This window comes from Lepisma saccharinum, chromosome 18, assembly GCF_977018435.1.
Source record: "Lepisma saccharinum chromosome 18, izLepSacc3.1, whole genome shotgun sequence".
Taxonomy (NCBI): Eukaryota; Metazoa; Arthropoda; class Insecta; order Zygentoma; family Lepismatidae; genus Lepisma; species Lepisma saccharinum.
In genome coordinates this window covers 63,783,982-63,797,142 of record NC_139246.1, presented here as the reverse complement: position 1 = coordinate 63,797,142, position 13,161 = coordinate 63,783,982, and the positions used below count along the sequence as shown (strand labels likewise).

At 40.3% G+C, this 13,161-nt stretch overlaps 1 protein-coding gene across 1 annotated transcript in view; it reads right to left on the bottom strand.

Annotated features, from left to right (window-relative positions):
* Nucleotides 1-13,161, bottom strand: part of LOC146002128 (armadillo repeat-containing protein 2) — a 131,565-nt gene that overhangs the window by 37,143 nt on the left and 81,261 nt on the right. The window contains exon 14 of the mRNA XM_083139847.1: nt 11,043-11,203. Coding sequence (XP_082995973.1) covers nt 11,043-11,203 — 161 coding nt within the window. The remainder of the gene's footprint in view (nt 1-11,042; nt 11,204-13,161) is intronic.

The following is a 13,161-nucleotide window of genomic DNA, read 5'->3' as shown; positions in this document are numbered from 1 at the left end:
AGGATTGTTTGCCTGAGCATGGCGTCGGGGACATTGGACGATGCCACCGCGTATCGCACTCTCCATGAAAGCATACTGTTCCTTCTCTGCGATGAGGCCCAGTTCCACGTTGGTGTATTTCATCATCGATTCCCAAGTCAATCCCGGCGTGGTGAAGAAATACGCAGGATCCAACTTGTATATCGTGATGCATCTCTTACGAAACGATTCGAAAATGTCCATGAGGAGAGTCACGTCCAATTTCAGATAGAGATCGTGATAATCGCGAAAAGTTTGGCAATTAAATGCCGTCCATACACTACGAGCGTGTTCGTAGTCCTCTTCGGAACAGACGTCCTCCGTGAGATGAGAATAAAATACCTCCCGGGGTGGAAGTTCCGTCTCGTCAAATTTCTCGAAATCGTTGACGTACTCGTAGGGGTAGACGCCCTTGCGACGCAACAGATTCAAATTCTCATCTCTCCCCGAAAAACATTTTTGCTTGGTGGCCACAAGATCTTCGTCGCCAAGTTGAGATGCAAGGCTTGCGAGGCTGGAGGACAGGAAATTGTAAGAGTCCAGGATTCGCACTTCCACACTTCCTCCTTCTTGGAGAGGGATCCACACTCTCACCGCAATATACTTCTCGCTCGTTCTCGGGATGATGCTGATTCGAGAAGTTATGTTGTAGAGCTCTTTGACGAAGAGATGCGTGTCGTATTTTTCCGTGTAGTGCAGAAACACGGCAACGAAATGCGACTCCTTAATCTTGAGATTGCACGAATTACAGATGGTGTTTAGGAATAATCCATTCTGATGGTTATGGTGGACAACCTTGTAATTTTCGGCGGTGAAAACCCGGTTACACTCCGCGCATCTTGTCGCCGCGTCATGCCCCCGTTTTTGTTCCGTCGTGAGAGCAGGTGGAGAAACGTAAGAGCCTTTCAGGCTGGGTGCAAGTTCTCTCGCGCATTCCGCTATCTTCTTAACAAAATGTTTTGCCGCATCAGGTCCGCAATACAAGATGACATCATTCAATTTTTCTCCGTAGATGGAGAAACTGCAAGGCTCGTGGTGAAAAATTTGGATCGTGCTTGAGGTAGAGGGATCAGGGTTGCAAGACGTCATGGGAACTTGGAAGCTTTCAAAGTCGGCATAAAGGACGACGGGGTGGTGGAGAAGAGCCTGGTGTTTCTGAAATTTCATCTTGGTTCCGGGTTCCGGCATGACATCTTCGGGTTCTGCATTCACGGAGCCAAAACACTTGTGCTGTTCTTTCATCTTCTTACCCCCGCGAAAAATTCTCAAGCATCGATCGCAAATTTCGATCTTATCGTGATGCTTGGTGATCTGTCTTCCTACTAATCCTGAGAAATTCCGAATTAAACTGTAACGCCCATCTACAAGCAAGAGTCGAATTACATTATTCTGGCTTCTAGCAGGTCTTAACACACGAATATTGTCGGAATCGTCAACCCCAAACACAGAAATATCGATATCTTCTCCTTTTTCCTCTCTATAGTTTTTTAAAAATTGATTGATCTTATTCAGGGGCACAGGATAGGAAATTCCTCTCATCATATTCTCGTATCTTCCCTCGTATTCTCGGTAATTGGACAGACGTTGGGGGTTATCATTATTTGCTGGGTGTAATGCAGCGATGACAGACCATAAGAAACTCTTCTGATCATTACTTTGTATGTTCAACACTGCATTTTGCTTTTTTTGTTTTTTTGTTTTTTTTTTGAGCGCTGCGTAATGGTTTGAAATTGCAGACTCGAAGTTCTAACATGTGGCTGCGACCGCAAAGACTCCACCCACTTCCTCTACCTTCAAACTCTTCTTGTTTTTGTGTCAAGTGCTCAAATAGCCGTGTCACTATCTCGTCAAGATCCTCGTTATTGTCATCGTGTAAGCCTTCACACCCTACGTAAAAGCTGAAAGTGCTTGACTCGGACGAGACAACTTTCTCATACAGCAGGGTCAAGACGAGATGAATTTTAATTGCAACATTGACGAGGCAATCACGTAATTTATCGACTACCAGAGATTTCACATTGTTGAGGAAGATGCTCGAGTCACACTTTTCATCGCTTCCAGATTTATAGGTCATGATGCGTGCACTTTTATTCAAAGCACCGTCTTCATGCGCATCAATGCGAGATTTCTTTGCCGGCGGGACTAGGACATCATGATCCGGTAGACGACATTTTTTCAAATGCCTAGCAATGTTAGGTTTAGAAATTAATATTCCACAGTTGCGACATGCCACTTTCCCGCAAAGACCGGAGGGACCTGGTTGCGATTCCATTTTTTCCCTCTGTTATTTATATATATATATATATACAGAGAAATTTTTTGGGGGGTTGTGGTGATGGCGGTGGTGGTAGGGGAAAGCACACTGAAACAGAAGGAAAAAAGTTGAAAAATGTTAAACATTTTTTTCCTTCCACATATATATATTAGACGCAAACAGTATGTATGTATGTATGTATGTATGTATGTATGTATGTGTGTGTGCACTGTTGTAGGAGGTTAAAAATATACGATATGTAAGTGTGTGTCAATTTTTTATGACTCCTCTGAATATGTGTGTGTCAGACGCAAAACAAAAAATATTAATATATTACGAAAAAATAAAAACTTACCTTTCAAGAGAGATAGAGAGAGACTTCAAAATAAAAACTTGTAGCTCACTAAAACTTCCACAATGATATATATGTATACTGCCAGACAAACAATTAAGAATACTGAACTGCCACGATTGACGTTCACCTTTCAAGAAAAATAGAGAGACTTCAAAATAAAACTTGTAGCTCACTAAAACTTCCACGATGATATATATGTATACTGCCAGACAAACAAATTAAAAAATACTGAACTGCCACGATTGACGTTCACTATGATAATAATGTACAAAAAAGAAACTGGTAGGTTATATAGGAACTCCTCTCCTTTTTCTCCTTCTCTCCTTCCTACTCCACGCGACTCTCTTTGGTGAAAACACAATGAGCGCTATAGTCAATGTCCTAGCAAATAAAACTCTTGTTGACTGATTTTACTCATGCTATATTTTTTTTCAACAAAAGATTTTTGTGATGCGCACAATATCCTGTGGGGGACAAATAACAATAAACGGGACGTTGATAGTTCCACCCATGTATGTATTGTCGATCATTTCCCCTCGGCCTCTATTCCACGCCCCGTCAGGGTGTGGTGTGTGAAACAAACGATTCCCAGTATAAAACTCAAAAAGCGGAAGATGCTGCTGTGTTTGCTTCCGCCACATCCCCCTCTGATTCTATTGTTATCGGGGATGTGATGGATTCTTCATTCAGAACCGTGGGAAAGCTGAAAAAAATAGAATCTCTTCGGGCGAAAGAGGATGCAAGGTGAATGGGTTCGGGGAGGGGTTGCTGTGGATAGTTTGGTCCGTGATGAAAATGTTACATTGGGCGACGAAACACAATTTCTCCACAGGGACAGGAAAAATTCTACCGAGCGTCGCTATCCACGCGAACATTAGAAATTGCCTGAATGCTTTGGGGGGGGGGCTTTGCATAGGATTATCGATTTTCCTTTTTGAGAATAATCTATGTAAGATTCTAGCATCGAGAATAAACAACGTTGATTGAATTTTTGACAACATTCGCAGTACAAATCTAAACTCGTGATGATTTCGCCGTTACCACGCACCCTGGCGAGGTTATAGGGGCCAGGTATCCTAAAAAACAACAATTATTATTTTGTTTGTTTGTTTGTGTTACAATACGGAAATAATAAGAGGCATACGCCCGCGTGCGCGTGCGTGTGTGTGTGTGTGTGCGTGTGTGTGTGTGTGTGTGTGTGTGTGTGTGTGTGTGTGTGTGTGTGTGTGTGTGTGTGGGTACATCGTTCCCTCCCCCGAGAGAGAGAGGTTTACGAAGGTCACGATATATATAAACATTTGGGTCCCGGACTTGGAAAATTACGATAAGGTGCACTCATTCTTCAAAAATAAGAGAATGAGAGAATAAGAAAATAAGAAGATGAGAGGAGAGGTTTACGAAGATCACGATATATATAAACATTTGGTCCCGTTAATTCCAGCACTCCAACTTCATCTCTAATATTGACGACAATATTCTAAAAATAGAGAGGATGAGAGGATCAGAGGATGAGAGGATCAGAGGAAGATGAGATAATGAGAAGAGGATAAAAAGAGGATGAGAGGAGAATAAGAAGAATAAGAAGAATGAGAGGGATGAGAAGATGAGAGCTCATCTTTCACTCATCACTGCCTTTTTGCGCCCGTGAAACGTCGTCAGCGTAATAAATGAGGCACGGAACAGGGAGAGAAAGTGAGTTTTTCAACTTTTTGTAGTCGTTTGGTCAAGAAATCAGAGTTGTGGTCAGAGGTACATATTGACACTACTGCTATGATATTGAGACATACATGACAGGAACAATGCACAGACTGATGACGAACAACATTTAATAGCCAGGTCTGGCGTTCAAGTTCAATCGGCATACAACACTCTCCCCCACTTCAGCTGAAGAGACTCCCGTTTCATGGAGTTTGCCCATAGCGGTCAGGCGGTCGTCTTGGTCTCTGTGATCTCCTAAGCGGTTGATTGTCGCAGGTCGCATTTGGAGGCTCCCCTTGATCTTCAGTAGCAGGTACTGGGAGATAGTCCTCCTCTCTAACAAGCATTGGGTTGTTTCTGTGCGGTCGACTTTGATTTCAGACAAAGGTGTCTTCTCTAACCTTGTCGGGATACCTCTCAATCTTCGTGAGATGAACAACAATCATGTCATTATCTACAATCACCTTCGCCATCTTCCGGCCCATCAATTTAACAATTTCGCCGATTTTGTACTTGGACCCATGGCTGAATTGTTTCTTGGGACGTTCCACAAGTACCTTTTCCCCCGGCACGAACGGAACGGGACTAATAGGTTGATTCTTGGAACTATTTGACGTGTCAAAAGCGGAAGTGTCTGTTCTTGGCCGAAACTTAATCAAACGTTCTGCTGGACTATACCCGTGCACTGGAGTATTCCTTAATCTGCCTAAAAGCTCAAGAACAAACTTGTCCATCTCTCTCAACGTGATACATGAATGATTTGAAAAGTTCTTTTCGAGTAAGTTCTTCACCACCCCAACATTCCTTTCAGCTAGACCATTTGATTGGGGGGTGTACGGAGCTCAGTGAAGAAGCTTGATATTCCTCTTTGAGCAATAAGAGTCGAACTCTGAAGATGCAAATGGTTGGCCATTGTCTGTAACATAGGTTTTCGGATATCCAAAGCATGAAGAAAATTCATCTAAATAACCAATCATGGTGTCAAATTGCATATTCTTCACTCTCCATACAGATATCCAATGAGAATAAGCGTCAACCAGCAACAGGAAATTCATGTCTGAGAAATGGAAGAAATCAAGATGAACATGCTCAAAAGGATGTGATGCAATAGGCCACGTTTTGAATGCGGTACCCGGTACGTTGGGCCTGTTATTGTATCGCAAACATGTGTCACACAAAGACGTAACCCTCTCAATATCTTCGTTCATCGTGTTCCAGAAGAACGATGAACGAGCTATTTCCTTCATTTTGCATGTTCCCTGGTGGAATTTGTGCAACAGAGATAGGACACTTTGGATACAAGATTCAGGTACGACCAGTTTTTCGCCCACGAAAATACATCCCTTCTGTATGTGGACATCATATCGCCTGTCGAATATTTTTCTGAGAGGATGACCTTTTGTTCTCCCGATGAATTGTGGCCATCTCCCTTGAACATATTCGAAGACTTTAGAAAGCTCTGGATCACGTTGTGATTCCAGCGAAATGCGTGTCAACACCGAAGATTCAATAAGATTAAGGACAACCGGCTCAGCTGTCAACTGACATGCGAAATCATCATTATAATCATGAACTGGATCATCTGCAACACAAATTCTAGACAATGCATCAGCCAACTCAACATGAGGCGTGTAAACAGTTTTGAAGTCATATTCTTCCAATACTAACTTCCATCTGTTGATTCTGCTGATGGCTAAAGCAGGCAGGTTACTTCTAGGATCCAGCAGGTGAGATAAAGGTTTCGAGTCGGTGAACGCAACAAAATGTCGTCCAATGAGATGTTTGTGAAAGTATTTGACTCCACGGACTAATGCAAGTGATTCCCTTTCCAATTGAGTGTAGTTCCTTTCCGCAGCGGATAAAGTACCAGCCATACACATGATAGGCTTTAGGATTCCGTTTATCTTGTGCATTATGGCTGCTCCCGTAGCAGTAGGAGATGCATCCGACATGAGGTATAAGTCTTTGTTAGGATCATATACAGTGCGTACTAAGTCCTTAGACAGCAGATTCTTGACATCCTGGAATTCCTTCTGATGAACATCTGTCCATGACCAGCGCACCCCATTCTTTAACAAATCATATAAACTGGCAACACAGTCAGCTAGGTTTGGCAAGTATGAAGCGTAATACGTGACCATACCGAGAAGCGACTTCAATTTGCCAACATTAGTGGGTGGCTTACACTGAATTATTTTGTCAATGTTTTCTTTCAGAGGACAAATTCCCTCCTGTGAAAGAGAATGGCCCAGATACTTCACATTTTGCACAAAGAACACAGACTTTTGTTCATTTATGCGGACGCCATAATCGGAGAAAAGATTTAGCACCTTTCGTGCTTTATCATAGCACTCCTCAAGAGTAACTCCTCCTACTAAAATGTCGTCTTGGAAAATGGAAACCTTGTCTACACCCATCAATATCTGCTCCATCGTGGCTTGGAAAATGGCACTGGCAGAGTTTACTCCAAAGGGAAGCTTCAACTGTCTGAATAACCCAAATTCCGTGTTGAAGACAAGGACCTTCTGAGCCTGTAGAGATAGGCGTAACTGAAGGTAAGCCCTTCGAAGGTCAAATGAAACGAACCAACTACAACCAACCATCTTGTTGAAGAGGTCCTCTATTTTAGGTAACGGATGTCCCATCTTCCTAAGTTGCGGATTTATAGTGTTCTTGTAGGACAAACATAGCCTTAATTCACCGTTTTTCTTACGAACAACAACAAGAGGAGAAGCCCACGATGATGATTTGATAGGTTCAATGACTCCGTCACTAACCAACTTCTGTAATTCATCCTTGACTGGTTCCTTAAGCGAGTACGGGACGTCGTAATATCTCTTGAACACTGGTGTAACATTAGCATCGTCTTTCAATTGCAAGTCTATCTCGAAGCGCTTGATCGACTTGGACATGTCACCATCAAAAGGTATAGGAAAATCTTTCCTTAGATTCGCAACCAGTTCTTTTATTGCTGATGATTCAACTGCAGTTGCAACCATCTGAGGAACATGTGAAACAAAAATGTTTCGCCATTCAGGCATGAAAATATCAATCCAAGACAAACCCATAATCGCACGATTCAATTTTGTCTTTACAACAATCATATCTAAGTTATGTTTCATTCCTTGAAATACAACTTCAACGTTAACTTTTCCTAAAACACCAATATTATTACCATTTGCTGCTTTCAAGATGATAGGAAAATTGTGTACAGTGCAACCTCGCAATGAAGACTCAAATTGTCTACTGTCAATTAAAGTATAGACAGAACCTGTATCCACTAGGAATGTAATCTTAGTATTGTTGACTTGTAAGTCAATAAACAACAATCCCTGTGTATGCCAAACAGATTCACTTTCTTTAGTAACGAAAGTAGTGAAAATTTCTGGCGCTGTAATCAACAAATTCGCTCTTAGATTTTTCTTCTTGAATATCTGCAAATTTGTGATCTATGGGAATGCATGGGACATTAAAATCTGAATAATCAATGGATGATTCTCGGATTATATGTTTGAAATTGCTGTGATTGTTTGGTACAATCGTAGGTTTTGAATTAGCTGGAACATTGATAGATCTTTCATTAATACGTGTGTTAAGCACAATGTTTGTGTTAGAAACCAATTTGTTTTTGCTAGAATTGTTATATTCTCTCTTCTTGCAGGCTGTCAAGAAATGATTTTTCTTTTTACAATATCTGCAAGTAGCCCCGAAAGCTGGGCATTTCCCGTTAGGATGAAAAGAATTACAATTACCACACGGTTTACCAGAATCATTGTTTGATTTGTTACCAATATTCCTTGTATCAGCTCTATTTTGTCCGATGTTCATTCCAAGATTGCCCTTGTACCTGTTTTGGATTCGCGAAGTGAATTCAGTCGGAGTTTCAGAATGATCCACAGCATTCTTTGAGTGACTTTGGTTAACAATTCCCTCATTTAATTCTAGCTCGTTGAGATACATGCCGTATCTATTGCCTTTTTCAAGGTCAAATCAGGATCTGATAACAGTCTATTTTTAACGTGCACACTTCTCATACCAAGAATAAATACGTCGCTACACATTGAATCAATGAGATCACCAAAATCACATTTTGAGGCTTGCTCTTTGATTTGCACAATGAAATCAGGAATGCTTTGATTATCTTTCTGTTTAATAAGAAAAAACTTATGCCTTTCAAGTACGAGATTCTTCTTGGGCTCATAATGGCGGATCAATGTTTGTTGAATTTGAGCAAGACTGAGCTCTGATATTAATTTAGGTTGTATGATATTGTATAAATCAGCATACGTTCTGTGCCCTATTGCTGCTAATAGAACATGTTTAGCCTTTTCATCGGGAATGTCTGAAGCTTTGCAGAAATGCTCGAATCTATCGAAGTATTGTTTAATACTTTCCTGCTCCCTGCAGAATTCAGAAAATTGTGACAACTTTTGCATTGTGTACAGAGATTCTTACCTCCAACAGACAGCTTGAAGTACAATCACAAGAAATATGCAGAATTACAAGAATTAAGTATCAAATGAAGTTTCCAATATCCTCGTCACCATTGTTGAGTTTTGGGTTCTTTCAGTTCTTCCGTAATCCAGAAAATGGAGTAAAGAATGAGACAGCATTTGTAACACAAACAAAAGTGTATAATTCTGGAACACAATAATAGAACAAGTACAATGACTCACATATTGGTATAATAGATAGAAGTCTCGTCACGGAGAACGCCTATGATATTGAGACATACATGACAGGAACAATGCACAGACTGATGACGAACAACATTTAATAACCAGGTCTGGCATTCAAGTTCAATCGGCATACGACACCAAAGTGTCCTATCTCTGTTGCACAAAATCCACCAGGGAACATGCAAAATGAAGGAAATAGCTCGTTCATTGTTCTTCTGGAACACGATGAACGAAGATATTGAGAGGGTTACGTCTTTGTGTGACAGGCGGTCGTCTTGGTCTCTGTGATCTCCTAAGCGGTTGATTGTCGCAGGTCGCATTTGGATGTTCCACTAGATCTTCAGTAGCAGGTACTGGAAGATAGTCCTCCTCTCTAACAAGCATTGGGTTGTTTCTGTGCGGTCGACTTTGATTTCGGACAAAGGTGTCTTCTCTAACCTTGTTGGGATACCTCTTAATCTTCGTGAGATGAACAACAATCAGGGATCGTTATTTATCGACTTACAAGTCAACAATTCTAAGATTCCATTCCTAGTGGATACAGGTTCTGTTCACCACCCCAACATTCCTTTCAGCTAGACCATTTGATTGGGGGGTGTACGGAGCTGAGTGAAGAAGCTTGATATTCCTGTTGAAGTTGTATATCAAGGAATGAAACATAACTTAGATATGATTGTTGTAAAGACAAAATTGAATCATGCGATTATGGGTTTGTCTTGGATTGACATTTTCATGCCTGAATGGCGAAACATTTTTGTTTTAGTGCAGATAAAAAAATGGAGAGAAGGAAAGGTTTTTGGAAAAACGTTGTATTTAATCTAATGTCCATGAAATTTCAATGTAGAATACAATATTGAGGTTGTGCACTGCTGTAGACCTCAACAAGATTGGAAAAGCTTCATCCTTAAAGGAGACATTGAAGTTATCACAATACCATTACATGTCATCCTCTGTCATTTTCTGTAATGAAGCAGACAAGCACTGGTGGATGCCAAGGTCCAAGGGCACAGCTAGATTTTCATTTGTTAGGGTCTTGCCAGTTCTAGGGATGAGGGGTGGAGTTGAAGATCTTCATGTATCACATATTCATGCATTTTACTTTGTCTCTAATTATTGTCATCAATTCTTAATTTACCTTGTACATTACAGTATTGTGATTATGTAAATGCTCCCTTTAAGGATGAAGTATGTGGCAAAATTATTTTCATTCTCATGGACGTATGTACAGCCTCAATCGTGGATTATACATTGAAAATTCAAGCACATTTGATTGAAAATTACATATTTCCAACACCTTCCTGCTCTTTTCATTTTTCTTTATCTGCACTAATAACGATGTTGTCATAGTGACAGACTTTTGAGGCTCTGCATAATAAGTAAGTGCTCTAGAATATAATATCAATGTCCTTTTTCCTCCAAAGTCCTTTTTGTCTGGTGCTAGAGATATGTGCTAAGTATTAGAAAAGTAAAGATTGAAAGAAATCAACACATAATATTGAAATTTTGAAAGCATTTCATAGATTATGAACCAACTTCACACAAATACCTACCTGTAAGAATGTTCTTGTTTTGCTACTGATAAACAGACAAACCATAAGCAATTCCCAAAACATATTTCACCCATTGCGACTGACAAAGAACTGGTGAGAGACTGCCAGTTAAGAATAGCTTCTATTTCATTAACAAAATATTATATTTTCAGCTTGTCCTGTGACTGAAATGTTCAGAAACAAACACTATCACACATCATTAATTTTGGACACTAGCATTTACAGCATATATTTTGAAAGTTGTCTCAACAGAAGAAAGTAGTTTTTAAAACTGATTTTTACTCCCTTTCCATGGTTGGACAAGAGTTGGCAACAATTGTTGGCCCAAGATTTAGACCAACTCCAACCAACATAAAACCAACCTCCAAAATGTAAAAACTGTGGCTGGTTCAATGGATCTGGTTACTTGGTAATGTTTGTTTGTCATGTAGCCTTAAAAATGTAAACACATTGTAAAATTGTTCATGAAACAAGTAAAAACTACATACCAAGGTAATCTGCCAAAATGCTCAAGAGTTTTTCAGTTTCTTCCTTCCCAAGGGCACCCAGGAGGTTCTCAGTTTCTATTATGTAGTTCCATAATACTTGACATACTAAGCAGGCCAGTTGCCAGTCCCCATCATCCATTTTACACAAGACATTTGTTAGCCTGAAAAAAAAAAGATAATGAGGTCTCATTCAGTCACTTACATAGTGGAAAATTGCTTGACAAATAGCTGATATATACATATTTGCATGTTAAGAAATATATAGTATTTTGTAGTGTTACCCATTTCCATCCCTTGTTATGAATGTTATGTGGAAGTATGGGGGAAGGGGGGATATGGTCATGTGGTCAATATAATATTTTACAGCTTTTCATTTCTCTGTTACTCTTTTTTTTTATGGGAGAATAAACCAAAGAGGTACGTTGTGGGTTGTAAACCTTATCATATCCCCTAATCCTGGAAATGCTACTGTTTGCAACAATCCATGCATAAATATATTTACTGTGTATTACAATTGTTTATCCTTAAGATTATTTCCAAGATGGAAATAACCAACAAAAAATCTAGATAATGTTTTATGTCTGCACTTAATGGAATTATGAAAATTCTTCTCAGTCAAATACAGAGTAAATAAGTAAGTTTCTATTTCTACTTCCGAATTTCTATTTCTTTACATTGTTTATTCATTAATTCATTCATTAATTGAGTTAATGACAACCATGAGGATGAATGACGAACTAATGAAATACATAATAATTGGGAAACACAATAACTTATCCAGGATTAAGACGTAGAACCTATAATTTTGTAGCATGTTACACTAAACTCTTACCACAGAGCTCAGTTGAAGAATTTGCAATCGTTGAAATACTGTGGTTCTCATATATAGCTCATAAATCAAAATGGTCATAGAGTAGCAGTAAAAAAGGTAAAAAAGGTAAAGGTAAAGTGTTCCCCTGTGCTTAGCACCATGCCATGAAGGCGTATAGGGGGTGTGGGGGTAACGCCCCACACTTTCTTGATCCAATCATGAGTGGGGGTGATGTGATCAGCATCACGCCCCTGACTGCCTTTACCCCCCAGGGTTTCCCCAGGTACCCAGGTTATTCGACACTGGGTGGGCACCGGGGCCGCTTCCAATGTTAGAAAAGTTCCCGGATTTGAACCGGCCGGGGATCGAACCCGGGACCTTTAGCATGGTAGTCAGACGTGTTACCGACTGAGCCACCATGGAGTAACAGTAAGTGTGGTATTGTAACCATCAGTGTATATGTTTTTCTAATTGTGCTGGAAAATTAGTCCAACCCTCAGATTTCAGATATCCAAAGGAGGGTGCTCCCCTCATCGCACTAAGTGAGTAAAGTAATAATTGGGATGACTTCACTGGATATTGGTTCAGTTATGGTGGACCCAAACATAGGCGGATCTAGATCTCTTTCTGGGAAGGGCAAAGTTTACCTATAAGCATGGAAATGCATCTCCCTCTCTCTCTCTCTCTCTCTCTATATATATATATATATATATATATATATATATATATATATGTGTGTGTGTGTGTGTGTGTGTGTGTGTGTGTGTGTGTGTGTGTGTGTGTGTGTGTGCCTGCATGCATGTGAGTGTGCATGAATTGTAAGGGATGTATACAGGATGTCACCATACAATGTAATAAACATTCACACAATGTAGAGAACATGAAAGCCAACAACATTTCTTAATGACATCTTGCTCATTTTGGCCTCCCCATGGTGTAAAAGTAATGCTGTTCCCTTGTAATCAAGGAGTCTCAGCTTCTATCCTCAGTAGACCCACTTTGCACATTTAGGGCTCGTTCTGAAAGTCGCACGAGTTTAACGTGTTAAACGAGTTATGGTAACTGGCTGTCCCATAAGTGCTTCTGTGCGTTTCGTGAGTTTCATTATGCTGTCCCAAAAGTCGCATTCCGTGCGTTTTGTGCAAGAATGAGATTCACCAAACGCACGGGCCAGGAGGCTGGTTTGTTCGGTGAGAATCGTCTGCTGCTTTCAGACATCGCGCCTGCTGATGGAAAATATATTATAATTTTAACAGATAGCGATATGAAGCAACATGCACAAGATAAGCATGCCTTAACCATTCTTAG